This window comes from Rhinopithecus roxellana, chromosome 18 (assembly GCF_007565055.1).
Source record: "Rhinopithecus roxellana isolate Shanxi Qingling chromosome 18, ASM756505v1, whole genome shotgun sequence".
Lineage (NCBI taxonomy): Eukaryota > Metazoa > Chordata > Mammalia > Primates > Cercopithecidae > Rhinopithecus > Rhinopithecus roxellana.
In genome coordinates, this window is record NC_044566.1 from 64,772,338 (window position 1) to 64,796,762 (window position 24,425).

General features: G+C 34.8%; 1 protein-coding gene across 5 annotated transcripts in view; it reads left to right on the forward strand.

Moving 5' to 3' along the window:
- Nucleotides 1–24,425, forward strand: part of PSPC1 (paraspeckle component 1) — a 112,667-nt gene that overhangs the window by 64,334 nt on the left and 23,908 nt on the right. The window contains exons 7-9 of one of the 5 annotated variants that reach the window (XM_010353132.2): nucleotides 10,527–10,584; nucleotides 14,528–14,697; nucleotides 17,001–17,500. The exons of 3 other annotated variants lie outside the window; for them this stretch is intronic. In XM_010353132.2, the coding sequence (XP_010351434.1) occupies nucleotides 10,527–10,584; nucleotides 14,528–14,697; nucleotides 17,001–17,186 (414 nt within the window). In that variant the 3' untranslated portion in view covers nucleotides 17,187–17,500. Of the gene's footprint in view, nucleotides 1–10,526; nucleotides 10,585–14,527; nucleotides 14,698–17,000; nucleotides 17,501–24,425 lie in introns of those variants that run through there. One more of the 5 variants, XR_004054631.1, reaches the window with a different exon arrangement.

Below are 24,425 nucleotides of genomic sequence, written 5' to 3' on the forward strand. Positions count from 1 at the left end.
GAGGTCCGTCTCTTAAAATCTCAGCTGAATAGAAGCTTCTTTAACAATTAATTTATGTAAAATACTTATTTCCTTCTGTCCCTTGATGTATGCTAGATTGTGTTTACATTTAATTGATCTTCGGTTATAATGCCACCCTATGTATTAAAAAGCAGCCATTAATTTTTGTACATATTCAGTTGAATTTGACAGTAATATCAGAGCAATCTATTCACTCAATTACCTGAACGAGGCTTTCAAAATACATTGTTGAATGTATTTGGTTTAAGAGGCACATGTCAAGTTAATGAACACAGTAAGTTTCCCTACTTCTATTTGTCGCCTTTATTTCTGATTTAGTATTTAACAAGTAACAACTACTTTTTGTTTCATGACTAAACCTTGCAGTATAAAGTAAGATGTAATTACCTGGGTGCAGTGGCATGATTGTAGTCCCAGCTACTTGAGAGCCTGAGGCAGGAGGATCAGTTGAGCCCAGTGAGTGTAAGTCCAGCCTGGGCAACATAGTGAGACTCATCTTTATTTATTATTATTTTTAATGTAATTGATTATTCAAAAGGATTCATTTTGAAGTTTCAATATTTTAGTAGTCTTTTTCAAAAGAGCTTTAGGTCCACAGCAAGATTGATTGGAAGATACAGAGATTGCCTGTCTACCCCATGCCACATACATACAGCTTCTTCTGCTATCAAAATGTTTTACCGGAATGATGTATCTATAAAAATTGCTGAAGCTACATTGACACGTTCTTATCAACCGAAGTCTATAGTTTACCTTTAGATTTGCTCTGGGTGTACATTCTGAGGGTTTTGACAAATCTGTGACATGAACCTATCATTATAGTATATAATACAGAGTATTTTCACCTCCTTAAAAATCTTCTGTGCTCTGCTTCTTTATCCCTTCCACCTACCCCTTGGCAACCATTGATCCTTCTATCTCCATAGTTTAGTTTTTTTCCAGAATGTCATATAGTTGGAATCATACAGTATATAGCCTCTTCAGATTGGCTTCCAGTCACCTGGCAATATGCATTTCAGTTTCCTCTATGTCTTTTCCTGGGTCGATAGCTCATTTCTTTTTAGCACTGAATAATATTTTGGTTGTACCACAGTTCACCCATTCACATACTAACAGACATCTTGGTTGTTTCCAGGTTTTAGCAATTATGAGTCAAGCTGCTATAAACATTCCTTTGTAGGTTTTTGTGTAGACATAAGTTTACACCTCCTTTGGGTGAAAAGCAAAGAGTGATATTGCTGTATCAGATGGTAAGAGTATATTTAATTTTATCAGAAACTGCCAGCCTGTCTTGCAAAATGGTCACACCTGTTTGTATTCCCTTCAGCAATACGTTAAAGTTCTGGTTGTGTCACATCTTTGCCAGCATTTGTTTTGTCAGTGTTTCGGATCGTCACCATTCTAGTAGATTTTGTAGCACTATCTCATTTTAATTTGCAGTTCCATCAATGTAATTTGCAATTCTGTCAATGACATACGATGTAAAGTTTCATTTAAACAATCATATAACTGAGGAATATTTTCCCAAATATTCATGTGTGAAGGTATTTAGGAATGCATGTATTGAGGGGAGAAAACCCACCTTTGGGTATATTTATATAAAGAGATTGTCTTATATTTTTTAAACTACCTCTCACTAACTAGCAGCGAATAATACAGTGTATTGGAAATTATTGTGTTTAATTGCCTGAATTTAAAATGTTAAGTTTTCCAAGCATTTACTATTGATTAAGTTGAAAGTTTACATGCTATTGAGTTGTATCAATAGAAATGTATATTTTTTTCCTTTTCATTTTAAAACATTTAAAAAGTTTTTTGAGTGAGGTTTCATTCTGTCACCCAGGCTGGAGTGCAGTGATGCAATCATAGGTCACCGTACCTCTAATTCCTGACCTCAAGGGATCCTCCTGCCTTGGTCACCCAAAACCCTGAGATTATAGGCACTGGACACCATGCCTGACCCTTATTTACTTTTTTTTTTTTTTTTTTTTTTTTTTTTTTTTTTTTTAAGTGAAGTCTCCCTCTGTTGCCCACGCTGGAGTGCAGTGGCTGGAACTCAGAGACCCCATCTCCTGAGTTCAAGTGATTCTCCTGCCTTAGCCTTACGAGTAGCTGGGACTACAGGGGTGCACCACCACATCCGACTAATTTTTTGTTTTGAGATGGAGTCTTACTCTGTTGTCCAGGCTGGAGTGCAGTGGCATGATCTTGGCTCACTGCAGTCTTCACCTTCTGGGTTCAAGCGATTCTCCTGCCTCAGTCTCCTGACTAGCTGGGACTACAGGCGTCCACCACAACACCTGGCTAATTTTTTGTGTTTTTGATAGAGATGGGGGTTTCACCATGTTGATCAGGCTGGTCTTGAACTCCTGACCTCAGGTGATCTGCCTGCCTCTGCCTCCCAAAGTGCTGGGATTACAGGCATGAGCCACCATGCTCGGCCTTAAGTTTTTGTAATTTTAGTATTTGCGGAGTCTCACCATGTTGGCCAGGCTGATCTCCTGACCTCAAGTGATCTGCCCGCCTCAGCTTTCAAAAGTGCTAGGATTACAGGTGTGAGCCACCACATCCGGCCCAGTTTACTTTTATTAGAAAAGATTAATTTGCTGATGTACGTTGTTCAGTATCTTAATACTTTTTTCATGAGTTAATACTTTCTTGGCAGAGAGGCCTAATCTCTTGAGGTTTTTAAAAATACCCATGAATATTTCATGTAAGTGATTTTTGCTTCATTCTTTGTGTCTACAATTTGTTACCTAATATTTCTGTGGCTCCTAACTTTTTTTTTTTTTTTTTTTTGAGATGGAGTCTCACTCTGTCACCAGGCTTTTCATAGAGATGGGGTTTCACCATCTTGGCAAGGCTGGTCTCGCACCCCTGACCTCAGGTGATCCGCTTGCCTCAGCCTCCGAAAGTGCTGGGGTTACAGGAGTGAGCCACCGCGCCTGGCTAACAGTTCTTATTTAGTCTTTCTCATGAAAATTTAACTGGTTATAACTTTACTCTTCTTTTATGTAACCACCTCTAGTGAAGGAAAAGGTAATAGAATATAGTTTGCTCACACTAAAATACTTTCAATTGGTGAATATAATTTTTTTTAAGGGAATTTAGTTTTAGGAATATTTAGATATTCCTAATTGATTAAAAAGGCTGAATCCTGTTACTTGTCAGAACTTACTATATTTTTCTCTAGAATTATATATTTTTTAGTGGATTTAAATGTTTTACATTATTTTAGCATTTTCTTTTTTTGAGGCATAGAACCTAAATAGCATGTGGTGATTCCTAGACCATTCTTAAAGCTTCTTTTGAGATAAACATGAGAGGTCTTTATCAATAAAGAATTTTGATTGTGACCTAAAAAAGAATATTGATTGTGCCCATTAAGATTGCATTCTCTCAAACAAGAGTTTATATTGATGAAGTGTTAGATGAATACCTCTTGTCATTGATCAATCAATGTTATTCCAGTTGACACAGTTAAAGCAGTTTTTATTTAGTTCAGTGAGTGTATCCTCCAGGTTTAAGTGGTCATACTACACTTTAGCTTTACCTGAGTACTGTGTTAAGTCATTCCTTTAAATTAGGTTATTGGTAATATACATACACACATAGACACACAAATTATACATGTTGAGTATCCCTTATCTAAAATGTTTGGGACTAGAAGTGTATTGGAATTTGGATTTTTTTCGATTTTGAAACGTTTGTATATTATCTAATGAGATATCTTGGGGATGGGACCCAGATCCAAATATGAAATTCACTTATGTTTCATATATGTCTTATATATGTAGCCTGAAGGTAACTTCATAGAATTAAAATTTTTTTTTTTTTTTTTGAAGCAGAGTCTTGCTCTGTCGCCCAGGCTGGAGTGCAGTGGCACGATCTTGGCTCACTGCAAGCTCCGCCTCCTGGGTTCATGCCATTCTCCTGCCTCAGCCTCCCGAGTAGCTGGGACTACAGGTGCCCTCCACCATGCCCGGCTAATTTTTTGCATTTTTAGTAGAGACGGGGTTTCACCGTGTTAGCCAGGATGGTCTTGATCTTTTGACCTCATGATCCATCTGCCTCGGTCTCCCAAAGTGCTGAGATTATGCATCCGTCCAAAAAAAATTTTTTTTTAAGAGACAGTGTCTCACTGTGTTCCACAGGCTTGTCTTGAATTCCTGGGCTCGAGCAGTTCTTGCATCTCAGCCTCCCTGAGTGCTGGGATTATAGGCATGAACCACTATACCTGGCTCAGTAGAATATTTTAAGTAATTTTGTGCATGAAAGTTTTGCCTGCATTTTGACTTAAACCCATCACATGAGGTCAAGTATGGAATCTTCCACTTTGGGCATTGTGTTGGTGTTGAAAACGTGTTGGATTTTGGAGCATTTGGGGTTTTGGATGGTTATGCTCACCTTGTATCTTGATAGCCCAAGTATTAAATATTAAAGGAAAAATATCCATGTTCTGCACAAAAAGTGTCATGTGCCAGTAGTGGCATGTTTACCACATTTTGGAAAATATTTGTTAGGTTAATTTACCTTACTTAGTGCAATCTTTCTGTTTTATATTTTCATGAAAGAAGACTGACTGGGACTTTAAAAATAGTGCTTCTCAAACTTTTTGGCTTCCATATTTCTTTAATTTTCCATATCACTAGGAAAAACTATTGAGGCCTCCGAAGTGCTGCTAAAGGAATATATCAATATTGACCATATTATAAGCCAAAGCGCGTTTTAAAGAAAACGTTACAGAATTAAGAGCCACTTTCTTGTACATTTTTGCAAATGTCTTTAATGTTCCCTTCAGTGCAGTGGGAAGAATGGTATTGTTTTATGTTTTGTAAATTGTTTTGCTCTATAAGAAATGGTCGGCTTCCCACATTTGCTTTTGCGTTCCATCTATTGCAGAAAGCTTTTTAATTAAAATGCGTCAAAGAAGACCTGACGTTATACGGAGAAGTGATAAGGGAGGAGTATGTTAATAACCTTTAAAGATAGTTGTGGATTTTTTTGATACTACTGTAAAACTTAAAAGTACTCTTAACATTGAAATTAATTGGACTGGCTGGGCATGGTGCCTCACACCTGTAATCCCAGCACTTTGGGAGGTTGAAGAAGGTGGATCACTTGAGCTCAGGAGTTCAAGACCATCCTGAGCAACATGGTAAGACCCCATTTCTACAAAAAACACAAAAATTATCTGGGCATGATGGTATGTGCCTGTAGTTCTGCACTCCGGAGGCTGAAGCAGGAGGATTGCTTGAATCTGGGAGGCAGAGGCTGCATGAGTTGAGATCACGCCATTGCACCCCAGCCTGGGCAGCAGAGTGAGACTCTGTCTCAAAAAAAAAAAGAAAAAGGAATCGGTTGGGCTGCTTTGAATTTTGAATAGATCTTTTACCCATGCATGATTTTGTAGTGTCATGTACCAATCAGAAGAAAAATACTGATGCATTGACCTAAGCAGATTATCCAAATGCTAATGTGTTTATTTTATAAAATTAATAAGAAGTTATATGTCTCCATATTGATCTCATAGAAAATGCTGACCAAATACTCAAGCCAATAATTATAGTGTCTCATATAAAAATCTTGTTCCATGAAAAAAGTATTTCATTCAGCATGCAACCCAATCGTGAATGCTTTTTCTAAAAATAACCATCCTGCTTCAGAATGCAGCAGATGTACTTTGTGGACAAATCCTGTTTTATTTTGAAGAACATGAAAAAAGCATGTACCCATGGATAGAGATTTAATAAAATTAACTTTTACTGCTTCCTCCAGGTATTCATAGTTTAAAAATGGAAAATACAGTTTTATCTATGTGTCAAATGCAGTGGTTACTAGTAAAAATTGGGCCCAGGTCTCTTGGCTTGTGCTAAAGTGCTGGGACTTTTCCCAGTCATTACTTTTGCACCATTGAATGTAGTAAATGTTGACACAGAGAAAAGTCTGATGATATATTATAACTAACTATATCTTAGTGCCAGGAAAACATGAAATAGTTACGACTGTGCACTTCCTGAGTCTTGGGGACTCTTAGAGCTCCATGACCTACACGTTAAGAATGCTGCGATGATGGAATGCTCTTTTGACATGTGGTTCTGGGAATTCGTCATACTTTGCCTCCTTTTTGGTCATCTGTTAATTTAAGTACACTTGAATTCCAAGCTTTCAGAAATACATATGTATAATTCTTTTTCATGGAAAGGCATACAGTCTTGGTCTTATAAGTACTGCAAAGATAAGTTAAAATCTCGCCTTTTATTAGGCTTCGACTGTTGGAATTCTTTTTTTTTTTTTTTTTTTTGGCTGTCTGGGACATGGAGATATGTTGGAATTTTTGAAGAATGAAAGTATCTTGTGAATGTCAAAAATTTTGTAACTCTTTTTTAGCAGAATCGTATAGGCTAGCTCAGCCACTTAGTATCCCTATTACCTTGACTAAGTTATTCAACTTGGTGCCTCAGTTTCATTATGTCTAAAATGAGGTAACAGTAGGCCTACTTCATAGAGTTGAATCAATAATGTAAAACTGAGTTCATCATAGCTTTATTTTAGCGCACTGCAGTCTTTTGAGGTGTTGGTTACAAATAATTTGTTTTGGCTTAAACCACAACTCAATTTTTTGTAATGTAATAAAACATTATTTAAATTTGTAAAAATATCACATATACGCACTGGTTCTAACTTAAATTCTAATTTGAAGTGTTATTAAAAGTCATTCATAGAGGGAAGTAAGGGTCTTATGTATTGCTTGTTGGATGGGCACACAGTTGGGAATTTCTTCAAGTGATTCTTATTAATATTTGATAGATTTAGTGATAGTGAAGAATGCTGTATTTCATTTTACAAAATCATCTTAATATAATCTCTACCTCTTTTGTATTTTACTAGAAGTTTGTAGCGGTGGGTTTCTAGAAAATAACAGCCTGAAGACGTGACTGGGAAACTGAAAATTTCTTTTGCCCCTTCTAAAATAGTTACAAAATGATGTCATCAAATTACACTCTTTTTTTTTAAGAGCAAAGCTGTGTAAAATAGTATTCAGTAATCATCTTTAAGATATTGTCAGCATTACTAAATACAAGTGTGTATATATATATATTTAGTGAAAAATGCTGTAATGTGCCTCATGGATTGGTATTTTATTTATTTATTTATTTTTTAATTGGTATTTTAATACAGTAATATGCTACAGTAGCCTGGAGTATTTTAAGATATTCTGATTATCTCATTTAGAGAAAGGTGTTTTAGAACTTGTACCGATTTATAATATACCACCAGAAGGGGAATGTTCGTGTTTAATAGTTGACTTAAAACCATAGTTATTTTCAGTACATTGATACATTTCCCATGAAATTTTTAAAATGACAATGGATTTAATAATAAAAGAAGGGGCTGGGCGCAGTGGCTCACGCCTATAATCCCAGCACTTTGGGAGGCCGAGGCGGGCGGATCACGAGGTCAGGAGACCGAGACCATCCTGGCTAACACAGTGAAACCCCGTCTCTACTAAAAATACAAAAAATTAGCCGGGCGAGGTGGCGGGCGCCTGTAGTCCCAGCTACTCAGGAGGCTGAGGCAGGAGAATGACGTAAACCCGGAAGGCGGAGCTTGCAGTGAGCCGAGATTGAGCCACTGCACTCCAGTCTTTGCGACTCCGTCTCAAAACAAACAAACAAACAAAAAAACAGTAAAAGAAGGTACTTGGTGAATAAGAAAGCTCACACTATTCTAGGAAGTTATTCTAGAAAGTGAGACATAAAGCTGAGAATATAAAGAGACAGTAAAAAAGATTGTTTATGCCCTTTTTTCCTGCCAGTGAATCCCAGGCCAATAGTTAAGGTATTGGGGTATATAAGGGGTAATTGAAATCTCAAGCAGTGAGACTGTAAATAATTTCCCTGTATTAGTGGTTAGATACTGAATTCCTAACCTTTTATAGTGAAGACAAATTCAAAAGTAAAAATATAAATTGAACTCCTGTCCTCCCCGAAAGTCATAATTATGAAATCCGTATATTTTACTCGATGGTGCAGGTGCATAACCAGCTTCTCAACAACAAAATATCTACTATATTTGCTTGTTACAGATACTTATCTAGATACTATAGATATTATTTTTATGGCTAGAAGATTCTGGGTGTGTTGAAGCATTCTTCACTTTTATCAGTAAGTTCTAAGAACCTATCAGTAGTTTCTAAGTAGTGATAAGGAAATGGCAATTTGATTTGGTCTACTGAAAGTAGCGATAAACATAATCTTTATTTTAAAATAGTTTTCTAAATGTAATGCTTGATCAGTAGCCAATTTTATATCACAGTTTAGCTTTTTGAGACAGAGTTTTGCTCTTGTTGCCCAGGCTGGAGTGCAATAGTGCAATTTCGGTTCACTGCAACCCCTGCCTCCTGGGTTCAAGTGATTCTCCTGCCGCAGCCTCTTGAGGAGGTAGGATTATAGGCATGTGCCACTACTGCCCAGCTAATTTTTTTGTATTATTAGTAGAGACAGGGTTTCTTTCTTTCTTTCTTTTTTTTTTTTTTTTTTTTTTTTTTTGAGATGGAGTCTCACTTTGTTGCCTAGGCTGGAGTGCAGTGGTATGATCTTGGCTCACTGCAACCTCTACCTCCTGGGTTCATGCCATTCTCCTGCCTCAGCCTCCCGAATAGTTGGGACTACAGGCACCCGCCACCACGCCTGACTAATTTTTTGTATTTTTAGTAGAAATGGGGTTTCACCATGTTTACCAGGCTGGTCCTGAACTCCTGACCTCAGGTGATCTGCCTGCCTCTGCCTCCCAGAGTGTTGGGATTACAGGCGTGAGCCACTGCACCCCACCTCAGTCTAGCTTTTTTTGCAGGTCAGTAATAGTATCCATTAATGGTCACAACTGTTATGATGAGAAATTTATTTTTAGGAAAGTTAAAACATGGCTTTTAGGGCTGGACATGGTGATTCACGCTTGTAATCCCAGCACACTGTGAGCGTGAGGCAGGAGGATTGCTTGAGCCCAGGAGTTAGATACCAGCCTGGTCGACATAGCGAGACCCTATCTCTATTAAAAAAAAAAATCAAAAAATTCGCCAGGCATGATGGTGCGTGCTTGTTGTCCCGTCTATTAGGGAAACTGAGGCAGGAGGATTCCTTGAGCCCAGGAGTTCGAGGCTGCAGTGAGCTATGATGACGCCACTGCATTGCAGCCAGGGCAACAGAGCGAGGGTCTCTGAAAAAAAAAATATTAAAAAAGAAGATTTTAGAAAGGTTGGCATTTAAATGTTCTAAATAAAGTGAAAAAGCATTTTTATCTCTTCATGATGGTGTTTTTGTTGTACCGTAGCTTCATTCATTGTACCTTAACTTCATTCATTGTACCCTAGCTTCATTAAGATTACCTTTGGACATCTCCGTTTAAGTTAGGCAGTTTTTTTAAGGAGCCACTTGTGGCTTAATGGCAATTACGTTTCCATCATAGGCTTTTATTTTATTTCCAGCTTTATAGGTGCTTTTCAACAGTGTTTTGTATTATCAAATGGAACTTTAAATGAACATTTAGATTTTAATAAGATTGCTTTTTCAAAAGTACAGTAATTATACTTTCTTTAAACATTTCTGCAATTGTCTCATAATGGAATGTTTTTCATGATTGCTACATTTAACAAAGTTTTCTGTGATTGGAAATGGTCATCAAGTCAAAGTGAAAATTGCAATTTTCATATGTTATCTTGAGTAATTTCACTTAGAGATTTCATTGAAGTTAATTCTGTATCACTATTGTTGGTAAATGAAGAGCTTTTAGGAAGCAGTTTTTGTAATGAAATTTCAAATGTTTTGAATATTTCTGTTTTATAGCTAACTGTGTAATACTTTCATTCAGGTTTTCAAATAAAATTACCGCGCAGTTAAAGGAAAGCAGTGTTATGTTGAGCTTTCAGTAATTGCTTGTGTGGGCTTTCTGTAGTGCCTGGATGGAATAATGCTTGAGCAGATAGATAAAAATACATGAATGAATTATAATTTAGACAATGAAGATTGTAACCTTATTTTTAGCATAATTCCCTAAAGCTGTTTGTGTTATATATTTGAATACATTTCAATATGAACTTGGTAACAGTCATTTCTATTTTAAGACTTCAGTGACCTAGGAGGAGAAAATAATTGGCTCTGGTGGTTATTATTACTAGATTTTCCTTTGCTTGGAATCTAGGCATGTATCTTTCATCTGTTGGAATAAAAACATTAAAAATAATCTGTGGTATATTTTGTATAATCTGATTCATTAGTAATCTAATCTTGCAATATAAACTGGGTGCATTAAGTGTTTGTAGTATATTAAGCCTGGGAGACTGAAGTTTCTTTTCAGCATTCTTATTAAGTATATGATGATGGAAAATTTTCAAAATTTTTAATGGAAAATGATGTCCCAATTCACTCTTTTCTTTTTGATTTTAGATGGGAAATGTAAAGTCATAAGATCGATAGGTTGACTGTGACAACTATGTTTACTTACAGAGAGAACAGGAAATGAGAATGGGTGATATGGGTCCCCGTGGAGCAATAAACATGGGAGGTAGGGATTTGAAGCAAAAGGCTTTTGTAACTTATTTTTGGGGGGACTGTTTATGCTGTTTGTGGTATATTCTTATATCAGTAAGAAACTAAAATACGGAACCAACATTTCTAAAGGTGAAATCTCTTACATCCATTAAACTGGAATACCATACAATTATATTAAAAATATATGCTTGGGAAGAAAATTCTCATTTTGTTTTTGTTTGAAGGCTAAAAGATGTGTTATACATTCATAGGCTTAATGAAAGAAACATATAAACCAGGTTGTAATACAGCCTGAAAGTAGTTTAGTCATCACATTGTGTAATACAGCTCTGTCTTTGCAGTTTTAAAATCAAATTTTATGCTTTCTAATTGGCTTTTTGTTTGTTTGTTTTGTATTTTGAGGCAGGACCTCACTGTGTTGCCCAGGTTGGAGTACAGCGGCGCAATCTCAGCTCGCTCAAACCTCTACCTCCTGGGCTCAGGTGGTCCTTCCATCTTACCAAGTCGCTGGGACTACAGGCACGCGCCACCACGCCTGGCTTATTTTTTGTGTTTTTAGTAGAGACAGGATTTCACCATGTTGCCCAGGCTGGTCTTGAACTCCGGGGCTCAAGCAGTTTACCCGCGTTAGCTTCCCAAAGTGCTGATATTATAGGCATGAGCCACCTCGTCTGTCCTAATTGGGCACTGGAAATGGATAATTTCTGAGTAGGAAATTGATAGGTCCTGAGTGTGTTTTTAGGCTTTTAGAGAGCATTTTATATACATTTCTATCTTTTTTTTTTTTTTTTTTGAGACAGAGTCTCGCTTTATCGCCCAGGCTGGAGTGCAGTGGCCAGATCTCAGCTCACTGCAAGCTCCGCCTTCCGCGTTTACGCCATTCTCCTGCCTCAGCCTCCCAAGTAGCTGGGACTACAGGTGGCCGCCACCACGCCCGGCTTGTTTTTTTTTTTTTTTTTTTTTTTTTTAAGTAGAGGCGGGGTTTCACCGTGTTAGCCAGGATGGTCTCGATCTCCTGACCTCATGATCCGCCCGTCTCGGCCTCCCAAAGTGCTGGGATTACAGGCTTGAGCCACCGCGCCCGGCACATTTCTATCTTAAACTAGCTTTTTGTGTAACTTTAAGGCTGTTTTCCTTCACTCTAATGAATATTGAACTTTTTTCTTTTAACCTACAGTGTTGTGCACAGAAGTGCACTCAGTCTTTGTAGACTGTGACTCGTCAGGGGAATTATGTGTGTCGCCAATGCTTATTTTAGAGTTAACTAAATTTTTAAGAAAGTATATTAGCAACTTTAGTATGGATTTGCTCGTATAGCCAAGTTGCAAGGGAAATAATGCCAAGTAAATAACTTAAAGGAAAAACAAGTGTGCCTTACTAAATTTCATAGGCCTTACTAAGTTTGAAATTTGAAATATCATACATTTAAAAGTTGGGTAAGGAATTAAATTTTATGAAATTAATTGTCCCACAAAAGCTGTTCCACATTTAATTGTCCCACAAAAGCTGTTAGGAAGCTAAAAATCTTTATATAACTTAAATGCACATATTGTTTTACAGATTACACTACCATGGCAAACAATATACTTAACATGCACACCCATTTACAAAATCAAGTATGTTCTTAGCATATATAGTCTATCAAATGAAACTTAAGTCATGTGTGAAATGAACATTTTCCATGATAAGCTTTTTTTCTTAAACTTCTGTTGCCAGTTTTTCAGTAATCAGATAATGTAGAGTCATGTATTGCTGTTTACTTGGTCACTTTTTACCAGTGAGTAGTTAGTAAGTGTCTCTGGTATATGCAGGAAGCAAGAAACATGGCCCTTGCCCATAAAGAACTTAATTGTGAAATTACTACAGTGGATACGTGAAATAATTAATGAACCAAGAGCGTCTGCATTCTAAATAAGAAGTGTAATTGAATATAATGATGTCCAAGTGGTCCAATATTTATGTCTTTTTTTTAGAGTAAATGCTGGGATGGTATTTAATATAATCCATGTAATTTTAAGGATTTTAGGAATAAGGTTATTATAGATTATAGGCAGTTTAAAGGGTCGTTATTATTAGAGTGACATTAACATCAGAGCTAAACTTTAAAATAGTGTAAAACTTAAAACCATTTCTGATGGCACAGAGAGATACTCTGCAATTTTATCAGAAGAAATATAAGAATATGCCTTTAGAGTCCTTATTTAGTTAGGAATTGAAGATAACTTAAAATTTTTGTGACATTTTATTCACCAGAGGACCTATTTACATTTTAGCACTTACTCTCCTAAAGTCCAGTTTATCTAATTTTCTCTTCAGTCTTCATTCAGTGTGAGACTTCATCATAATGGTTTTCTAGAGCTATTAATCATTATCATCCAGTTGGGTTGTTGAGAAGTTAAAACTGTCGTAACTCATCAAGTTACATTGATAGAAAGTGGCAGCAGATTTTCTGGTGTATCACTAGTGTGTATAACCAAGTGAAACATACATTATAATGCTACCTTTCTAGTAACCAGATAATGCTAACATTTCTTAGATCTTTAAATTTATTTATAGCTATGTGGTGGAAGATGTGAGTACTAAAAGTAAAGCTCTAAGTTAACTACTGTTAGTTGGAAATATTATTTTTGATTTTTTTATACCCATAGTTGTGTAGTTATTTTCGAATTCACCATTGTAAAATTACATTCTATTAAAGAGAAAGAGAGGAAAAAGAAACTTAATTTGTTTTCTGGGGGATAATTGAGGTAAGATGCCTCTTAGATACTGTTCTTATACTCTCTTCATTTCTAGTTGTAGAAATTATTAAAAATAGCTATTTAGGGCTATACTGAGGGAGTGGAATATTCTTGGATAAAGTCTGTTTATTGGCAAGAGCATTTGGGGATGAAGGAAATAATTCCTTCCTATGAATTTGCTAGGTTTCTGGGGATTGGATTTGAAGAGCAGAAGGATGATACCAGGGGCTGGTAGGGACTCAGCCATATAGAGATTCATTATAGTGTGTATTTGAGAAATTGAGTTCCTATTGTCAGAAAATTGACCTATGTAATGAAATACTAAAGAAAACCCTGAATTAGAACGACTTTGTTATAAATTTTTAATGATAAACAAGCAATAACACTTAAAAGGGAAAACATTTTTCAAAGAAAATGCCTAAAAATATGTTGTATCTGAGATCATCATATATGTAGTATTAGAGTGCAACACTGTTTAAATTAATATGAGGTAGGTGGTTTTTTTTAATGAGAAAACTTGAAATATTATCAGATTGTCCCCATTTATGGAATTTAAGCTTGTCAGAAAAGATCCAGATAGCTATATTAATATTTTATCTGTATTTGGTTGCGGTTGCTTTTAAAAATACGTTTTGTTACAAGTCATTTCGGTTTTTTTCTTTAGATTCCATATTTCAAAATAAAAAGTTAAAAAAAGTACCTCCTGTAATTTAGCAAGGTATTCCATCAACTCAGGGAGGAAAAAAACTAAGATGAGAGGCTAGTTATAATGATCTTTATTTATATATTGCAGAAAATGGTTTCCTCTCTAGCAACTTAGCATAATTTACATGCTAAAAAAAATTAAGTGGTTTTGTAAGTGCTAATCCTTTGTTACTCATTTAAACTGGTAAATGTAGTCCCCTTGTTAGGGATTATTTGGTTTAACAGCCAATAATGCTGATGTCTCAAAGCTTGCAAACTGTTAGAGTCGCAAATGCCCCAAAATGATGGACAGTTTCCTTCTTGATTTTATGTACGTCTGGCTTGGGGATGAAAATTCTAATTCTAGAGTGTAGGTAATGCTGTGTTACAGAGTAGATAATGCATACCCCATTCTCAAGGAGTGAAAATAATTTTGATAACGGTCTTGGTATATAGATTGCATAAATATTGTTAAATTTTTGATGTTGACTAAACTAAGATAGGACAGCTCTAAGTATAGATTGTTTTACATAGATGCGTTTAGCCCAGCACCTGCTGGTAACCAAGGTCCTCCTCCAATGATGGGTATGAATATGAACAACAGAGCAACTATACCTGGCCCACCAATGGGTCCTGGTCCTGCCATGGGACCAGAAGGAGCCGCAAATATGGGAACTCCAATGATGCCAGATAATGGAGCAGTGGTAATGTATCATAAACATTATTTTGATTATATTCAGTAATGTACACTTCTGCATCAAGGATAACTTCACACTTCATATAATTTGGTATCATTTCTTTTGGCAGCTAATGAAGAAGAAAATTTTGTGACATCATATGTTGATTTATTACACATAGTTTTTTTTTTTTGAGACAGAATCTCGCACTGTTGCCCAGGCTGGTGTGCAGTGGCACGATCTCGGCTTGCTGCAACCTCCGCCTCCCACAAACAGTTCTCCTACCTCAGCCTCCCAAGTAGCGGATGCTACAGGCATGCGCCACCATGCCTGGATAATTTTTTGTATTTTTAGTAGAGACAAGGTTTCACTATGTTGGCCAGGTTGGTCTCGAACTCCTGACCTCGTGATCCTTCCGCCTCGGCCTCCCAACGTGCTGGGATTACAGGCGTGAGCCACCACATCCGGCTGAGATAGTTTTTAAGTAATCCAAGAATTAGGATTACTGTCTATGGCATGCTGTGTGGTACCTCAGTATATAGCAAATGCATATGTTAATTACAGTTATTTTTCTGTGCTTTTAATTTGTATCCATCTTTTACCAGCATTCTAATGTTCAAGTATTTTATGATGGTGTTCTTTTTCTGTGTGGACTCCTTATGTTTGATGGGGACAGAAGTCCAATATGTATGAACACACAGTTTTCAGTAAATATTTTTGTTAAAAATATTACCTGTCATGATTTATTGCAAGGAATTTAGTTATATAACATTAAAGTTTTTCTGTATTTCTAAACCACTATTGTGGCATTCTTTTCACAGAATTTTAAATTACATTTAATAACTTTAAAGTAGACAGTTTTTTGTCTTGATCTGAGAGTGTGAAGATATCTTTGTGTAGATTAAATACTATGAAAACAAGGTTTTTCCGTTGTAATTTTTATTATATTTAAATATATTAATAGCAGGAATGATACCTTTTATCATTTCCATTAAAGTCTATCACTATATAAATGGGACTTTATACAGGCAAACCGTTTTCTCAGTGTTTGTTAATGCTTGTTCTGAATAACATTTTGAAAGGGAAGTTGTTTGGTTATCTATTTTGAAAAGGCAGTTTAGTTTTGAAACTACTATATGAAATCTTGAGGCGCCCATGCTGCTAAGAAAGAAAAAGCACTGCCAGTTAGACTCAGACCTGTCACCAATTGTAAATCCATCGTGATGAGAGACGTTAAAAGCAATACATTGTATGTCTTAGAGTTGAATGCAGCGTTTATCATTATTTTATTTGCTTCAAATGTAGTCTTTTAAGAATGTGGAGAAATAGGACTGCTGGCAGTTGGATTTTTAAAATGATAGTTTATACAGGGAGATAAAGAGGCAGTGCACGGCTACTATGAACAGATGGCGCTTAACACAGTGATTGCATTTATTTCCTTCAGTAGAGGCTTTATTTTATAGTAATATGTTTGAAAGCTAGTAAAAACTTAACACTACTTTGGTTAAGTTTTTGTGTGGCATATAATCAATAGAAACATAGAAGTAACATTAACTGTCCCATTTTTTTATTGTCTCCCTGAAATTGTAAATTTTATTTAAATATCACCCTTGGTCTTTTTTGCACTGACGTTTTACTGCTACACTTTAGGGAGTTCTGTCCAACCTTTGAGATTAATATGTATGATTATTGTGAGGTTTTTCAAAATACTTAATTCATATGTTTAGTTGTGCTTATTAGTGCATGTTATTACATTAATTTTTCAAACTATTTTCCCAATGATAATACTTGAAGGAAAACACTCTCAGAAGTTTCCATACTGAAATCATAATTCTTTGTGTATGTTTGTATCAGTGCTTTCTATCTTCAAGGAATTGATGTAAAGATTTTTTTAGAATGTTTACTTTTAAAAAACAACGTGATGCTGCTCCCCAGTTTTGTTTCTCTGATTTTTTTTAAAAAAAGTATTTTTCTTACATGGCATAGTTTCATGCAATATAAACTTTTGAAAAAAGGAATAAGAGCTTTATTATAATATTGTTTAGGCTTAAGATTACATTTGCTTCTGTCACGAAATCAGTTCTTTGTTCTTGAAATTGGGGCATAGCATTAGCAATATGTGAATCTTCAGATGCTGCATTTTTTTTAAAAAACATAGTAACTAATTAAATTGCTCCTTTCTTCCTTCTATGTGTGATCCTGATTCTGCTGGACTTTCTGCCGAACTTCATGACACCACCACTTGGGATTTTGCCAATTTTTCTTGTCACTTATATTTGGCGTGTTCCAAATGGACTTCATATTCTGTTCCTTATTGTGTGGTATCATAGCACAATGACAGATTTCCTCAAGGACCGCCATCTCAGATGGGTTCACCTATGGGGAGTAGAACAGGTTCTGAAACCCCTCAAGCACCAATGAGTGGTGTAGGTCCTGTGAGTGGTGGTCCTGGTGGCTTTGGTAGAGGAAGTCAAGGGGGCAACTTTGAAGGCCCTAATAAGCGTCGTAGATACTAAACATTCGTTCATTCCTGGCTATCTAGAAAAAAAAGTCAGTGGTATGCCTTTATACTTTTACCTGTTACCTGGAAGAAATGGTTTTCTTGTTAATGTATGTAGATCTGAAAGTTTTTTTTTTTTTTTTTTGTAACACTTGAGGTTTTGTAATTTTCTTTATTCATGAGCTTTGTAGATTAGAATGGTAATGATGTTCATCATTTTGAATGTTGAAATGTGTTTGTGACTTTAGCTAAATATAAGTATTCCATAGTACTGTGAAATCTATGTAGTTACTTAATCTCAATAAAGAAATCATTTTGGATAATTTAAAACTGTTATTAGTGGTATTCTCTTATGGTCTTACTAAACTCTGCTGTAACAGTAATGCTTTGGTTGCTTTAACTAATCCTAGTCGTTAAAAATGAAAATGATTTTGCTTTTTAATTTGTGCAAGTAGCACTGAAGATAGAAGCTTAATTAATGAAAGCTAATGTCAATAAGGGGTAGTTAGAGTAGTATATGTCGGGGTGGGAGGGTATGGGAGTTTTAATTTGTATAAACCACTGATGTTCTGTGAAATCGAAATTTCCACCTACATTTCATATATATTCTGAATATTCAGGTATTCTGAGACAGATTATTAAGGATATCTTTGTCCTGTGCTGATTTTTCCAAATAAATCTTTTTCATCTTGAAAAAAACTGTTTGAAGGCAAATCTCTTTTGCTTATAAAAAATAATGTCTAGTTGTAAATATACCTGCCATTATTTATTTGGTTTCAATATCTAGACCTTACTCAATTATTATCATACAGTTAGTGTTAAACATTCTTTAAAATAAAACAATACTGTTGGGTTGGCTGTTAAGTGAGGATTTGCTGTATGATTTGTGGTGAATTAGGCATTTCTTGAGAATGTAGGTTTCTAGAAGTATTAAAAGATGGCTTGACTCTGCAGTGTTGTAAATATTTCCCTAAAGTTTGGACATTTCTCCAGTAAAACTTGTCTGATGGGTTAGAACCGTTTGTCTCCAAGGAATGGCAGTGTTTTTTGTTTTTGTTTTTTTAAATTGTTTGTTCATGTTTTTCAAGATAATGCTGAGACATCAAAGGAGTACTGTTCAAGAGGTGATTTTAGAAAGCAGATAATTACTTGAGAATGGCTGGAGTCATTGAAATCTGAATAGTTCCCTTTACTATCAAATACCTATTTTGATTTTCAAGTGTACTAGGGAGAAACTGATTTTATCACATTATAATGTTTATTGCAAAACAAAGTCATAACTGTATTTAAAAATTTGTATGTTGGTCATGTTTACTTAAAATTACATTTAAGGAATAATATATGACTCATACCACAAATCTAATTCATCAGACACTGATCATAGCATAGCTATTTCTCATAAAACATCACAATGGTTTGCTATATCATGCTTTCAGCACCTTTCTGAAAGATAATATGCTATTTTAAAATAAACAGTATGTAAATAGTGGTATCTGTTTTGCTGGAAGGTATAGTTTGGAAAGAAACCATTTAAATTTTGCATAAAAGCAGTTGATTGTAAAGCGTAATTGATGCATTCTTTTATACTAATTAAAATTTTTGTAGGTACTCTTTCATGTTCTATTATTTTCATGTTCTATTATTAGAACTGTTTTCTAAAATTTACGGTATTCATAGGCTTTCGTTTTTGACAGTTCTTTGAAAACATGATTTGGTGATTGTAAAATAATAGTCAAAGACTCTTCTCATGTTTCTCATAAGTATGAGGTGATGGAGAGTGGGATTTGCTTTAATTTGTGACATTAATTGGGATATGGGGAGTTTTAACATTGATTACAGTTTTTCAGTGATATCTGTTGCACTTAAATCTACATTTCCCGTCATCTATATTTTATCCATATAATTCTCAGGTAATTTTTAGCATTGTATTTCACTTCAAAGCTGAAATATGATTGGGAGAAACTTGATCCTTTGATGTTATACCAAGCTACCTTTGGCCAAGGCTGTGAAATTCTGTATGATTGATTCAAGAACATTTGAAGGCCAGTGCACAAAAAGATGTCTTAATCTCCTGAACATCCTAGTGTCCAGGCTCAACTCTGGCACCAAGAACAGAGTTCAACACAACTTTTTCCCGGCATCAAGAAAATCCTTGTTCCAGCTTTGCCAAGTTTCCCCTGGGAGCAGTCAGCTTCTGAGTGGCAGTCAAGTGGAGCATCTCTGAACTGCTAGTTATTCCGTGCTTCTAGTGTTGTTGTATAGTTCAACTTTGTGGCTGGTTCAGCAAATTTTTTTTTTCTTGTGAATTAGTATACCAAGGAAGATTTTTGAATATCATCTGCTTAAAAGTGGTAGATACAAAAATAAAGAGGAAATTCAGTAGTGTTAGCTTTCTAAGTAAGTGTGAAGTTGTCTTATATGCTATCATATTTTTTTCAAAAAAGTAATATGAACAATTTTAATATATAACAATATTATGGTAGTTTGTGTCATGATTTGAAGTACTGAGTTTAAAGTCTTCAGGACTTAATGTTTCATGTGCTACTTGTAATTAGTATGTATAAAATAAAGGAACACCTGTTTTCCTAATAGTTTTATTCTAGTACTATATGTTGTTGGAATTTCCTCCATTTTTGTTTATTTTGTAAATGCATTTTTTTATTGACAGATGTAGATTTAAAAAAACTGATTCACTTGTGTTTTTGCAAAATTAAATTTGCTATTCTTCCTTGAGGTTTTTTTTTTTTACTTTTCTGTGTAAAATCAGTGCTGAGCACTCAGTGAAAGAGATTGAATATTTTTATCCCTGAAATATCAGTAATATTAGGGGAGGAATATCTGCGTTAGCTGGAATTGCCATTTAATAAAAATAGGAATTATCAACAAGGATAGTGACTGAAACTTTGGCTCTTGTTTTTCAAACACTAGTTGAAATAATACTTTTACAGTTTGTTCAGAAACATATTTGTTGAATATTTCAGTAACTTGGTGCTTATATGTAGAGTCTCTAATAATTGTTAAATAGCAATGTGAATGATTTAGTAGTCAATAATTAGTAAAGGGGGGTTAGGTTGATAATTACAACATAGATTCTGAATGAGAAAAAGGACATATACGTGATTGAAATCAAGTAAGTTTTGTGAAAGGATGTGATCACATTATGTTAAAAGCTTTAAAAAAGAGTTGAGATTTAGTGTCAAATGGTAGTAGTCAAAAATAAATGGGCCACGTCATTTTGAAAAAATGGAGGAAGTTTCCTGGGGAGTAAGGTAGTATTTAAGTGTTTTCTGTAGGTGTTCAGAGTTTTGTTACAACATCTAATGTGTTAAAATATATTCCTGAGGTGTCAAGAGGATAGCAGTGATATAAAAAGTCAGACTTCTTATTTTCAAGAATAAGACAGTAAACACCCATATACATACCTTCTAATTCAGCAGTTGTTCCTGTTTTCCTGTGTTGGTGGATATTTGTGGGCATGGACTTTTTGGGGGATGGCAAACTACTTCAAAGTAAGTAGCAGGCTTGATGTTGTTTCTCCCCTAAATGTTTCAACACATACCTCCTAAAAACAACATTTTTAGGTTAATGTCATACTGGTGAAGATTCATTTCCTGAAATCAAAGAGTCCACCTCTTAAGTTATGTAGCCCAGTATGGAAATAATTCATTCTAAGCAAATCATATGATTCAATGAATTGGGAGTAATCTTATACTTTACAAGAACATTTTGTTTCCAGCAGCTTTCATTACTGAATTTTAAAAATTAAAATCATTTTTCTCTATTCACTTTACATGTTTTTCTAGTGGTGTAAAATGAAGTATGTCTACCGTTTCCTAAGTGAGTATCCATCAGTTCATTTATGTACTGTTACTCTGGGGAAATAATGCAAAAAATGCAGGTAAAAGTTATAGTGTAATGTTTAAAATCTGGATTTTTCTAAATATCAAAAGCTGAGATGAACCTGGGCAGTTGTAGTGAGACCTCGTCTCTACAAAAAATAAAGAAAATTAAAAAAAATATCAAAAGTAATGTCTTCTATGTGTTGTGAAAGCATTTTGAATTTGTTTTTGTTTCCTTGATTATGGAATAGCAATATTAATGATTGAAATTTGAAGCTTGTAAGACAATGTTTAAAGGCTTACCACAAAACTGTTGTTTTCTGATTTTATTTGACTTTTTTTTCTGTAAAACTGTTTGGAATATAAATATCTCTAAGGGTTCCTCTTTGTTGAAACTTACTATTTGATTACAGTTTTTTTAACCTGATGAAATCAACAGTGTATGTGTTTTTTCTATTTTATGACATTTTGTTTTCCTTTTGAATAACAGAAGTCTATTAAATTTCCAGATTGAGGATAGTGAAATTCTTAATGTTATATATAGCCAGAGTTTTTACATACACATTAAACAAAATCTTTTTCAAGAAAATTTTATGGCTTCAGTTACCATTGTCACTATCAGTTCCCTCCTCTGCAAAAGATACTGTATTTTAAAAAGAATTTTGTCAGAATTGTTCTTTTTAAATTTGTCTTTCTCATTTAATCAGATGAACATTAAAAGAGATGGTGTTCTGCTTGTACACATAAATAAAATTTCTGTTCTGTCTTGTGGAATATAAATCACTCAAATTTCACGTGAGGTAGTTCAGTCTCAAAATTAAGAATAGAATCAGAATTAAGTAGGATTAAGTGGAAGTGTACTTTGAACACATTTTGTTTTAGATTTTCTTCATATTTTAATATAAATTTAGTCAATAAGACAAATTATTCGTTAAATACGAGGTCCTACGTTGTGTTGATAGTAATATAAGTGGACCTTGTATTTGTTAAATGCTCTGTATAAGTATTTTGTTAATGGTGTTGAAGACTTTGAAATAGATACCTTAATCTAAATTTTATCTTTTTATTTTTATCTATTTCACTGTCTAAATTTTTATCTAAAATTTTTTCTAGCTGTTTGTTACACCAAGACAACTTCACATTTTTATTTATATATTGTACATCACATGTAAGGAATTACGCATATATAAGCTAGTGTCACATTCATTCATTATGTTTTGTGTTTTCTCTCTGACTGGATCTCTGATACATTCTTTCCTGTTCTAGCTGCTTTTATGCAAAAGGGCATTATATGTTTGTCAATCAACCAGGCTTATGTGAATGTTTAGAAGAATTATGTAAATATATAATCCTGTGCCTATTCCCTTTGCCATGTTTGGAATACAAATTATTTACATTATTATCTTTATGCTTATTTAAATAATTTACTTTTTGCACATTATTTGTATTATTTCTTATGTGAAAATTGAGAAAACATCTTAGTGTACATTTCGTGGTTAATTTTTCCTCAGGATATTTTTACATTATTAGATAATGTAAATCAGTATTAAGTTTCAGACAGTATGTTGCCTGGTGTTTTTATGTATTGAGAAAAAGTACACTAAATTCTACATAGTCATTCTGTATGACTTTTAGTAATTTCTGACCTTTTTAGTGTTAGAGGCAATAATAGAACTTGCTTAGAGGTTACTCAGTGTGTGTTAATTCTTTGAGTTGATTAGAAAATAATGTTCCCAGATTTGAATGCTTTACACATTAGGGTAGCTTTGGAGTGAAAAGTCCAGGTAACTGAAAATGGTAATGGGAGTAATTGTCTAGAAAACTGTTCTTAGTCATACAAGATTTTATGAGGTGCCATGTCATTCAGAATTTCACTATATCCATTAATTCATTGTAACAACATGTATCAAGGGGATCTACTGTGTACTGGTCAGTTTTCTAGGGCTTAAGATATAACAGTGGAAAAACATTCGTCCTCTAAATTAAGGGGCAGCAGCCACAGACATCCTTCTGAAGTTGGTAGTTCTCAAACTTCAGCATGCATTAGAATCACCTAGGAGGCTCAACACAGATCTCTGGACTTCATTCCAGAGTGGTCTGTAGGTCTCTGATGGAGCCAAAGAACGTGCATTTCTAGTAAGTTCCTACGTCATGACGCTGCTGCTGTTTGTAGCAACCCTTTTGAGCATCTGTTTTCAGATATTGTGCCTCGAAAGAGGCTATTTTGGTTGTGATTTTTGTTGTTGCTATAGTTGACTGTCCCAGTACGTTGTAGATTGGATAAGATCCCTGACAGTCAAAACACCCTCAGACATTTACAGCTATTGCCAGTTGATAAGCACTACAAAAGTCCATTATTTCTGACTGGGAAACATAGTAGCTAGTGTTATTTAATGCATAAATTCATTTATCATACATTTTTAAAGTAGGATTTTAAAACCTAGTTAATTCAAATGAAGAGGATATATGGAGATGTGTACTCTGAAGATTTTGTGAAACAAGTTTCCTCTTAACAGATTCTCAGCATACCAGTATGAGATGAAATAATGTAATTGTTTTTGTATCAGTATGTTTGGACATGCTTCTGGCTGCTGGATGAAGGTGCTAGAAAACTGTCCTGTCTTTGCTTACCCTCCTGGTGAATATGAATAGAATGATACAGTTTGGTGGATTAAAATCATGGCCTTACTTTCTCTTTGATGTAAGCTTGTTTTGCTTTTCTAGCTTGAAGATAAAAGATTTGATAAGTGTATTTCCTAAGATCATCAGTATATATATTAAAACATTTTCTTTGTAGCTTCAGATGTGTGTGTGTGATCAAGGCCCTCTCAAAATTATGCAGCGCAATAAAAAATTAAATTGGTTCATAATGAGAGCATGTATTTGCTGTATTGACAGTTGTTTGTTCCAAAAAATTGTGACTGTACCAGTGCAAAGAAACGGTCACCTGATTTCAAGCCTTTAATATCCCAAAAAGTAGATGCTATAACATTGACTTTGATGTGTGTTTGTTAAGAATATCTACAAGTAGGAAATACTTAAGTATAGAGATTGGTTTCTAATTGTAGTCTGGATATCACCTGGGGACTCTCTTACTCTGCTTCCCAAAAACCACCCTAAAATAGAATTTGATATCTTCTCAGTTTTCCACATTAGTCAACCATTTTGAGATTTTTGTAAACATAAATGCGTTTGGCTCTGAGAAGGTGCAGTCAGTGTTATCTTTTAACATTGCACCAACCACATCCCTCCCCCATTTTTTCTGTTCAGAGTCAGATTCCTTGCTCCATGGAGGCCCAGGTCTATGACATTAGGCTGCCTGTACCCCAGGGTGGCTTATTAACCTATTTTCCAACTGAGGAATTCTCAGGCAGCCTAATGAGAGTAAACCTTTTTTTTAATCTCTTCTTAAAAAA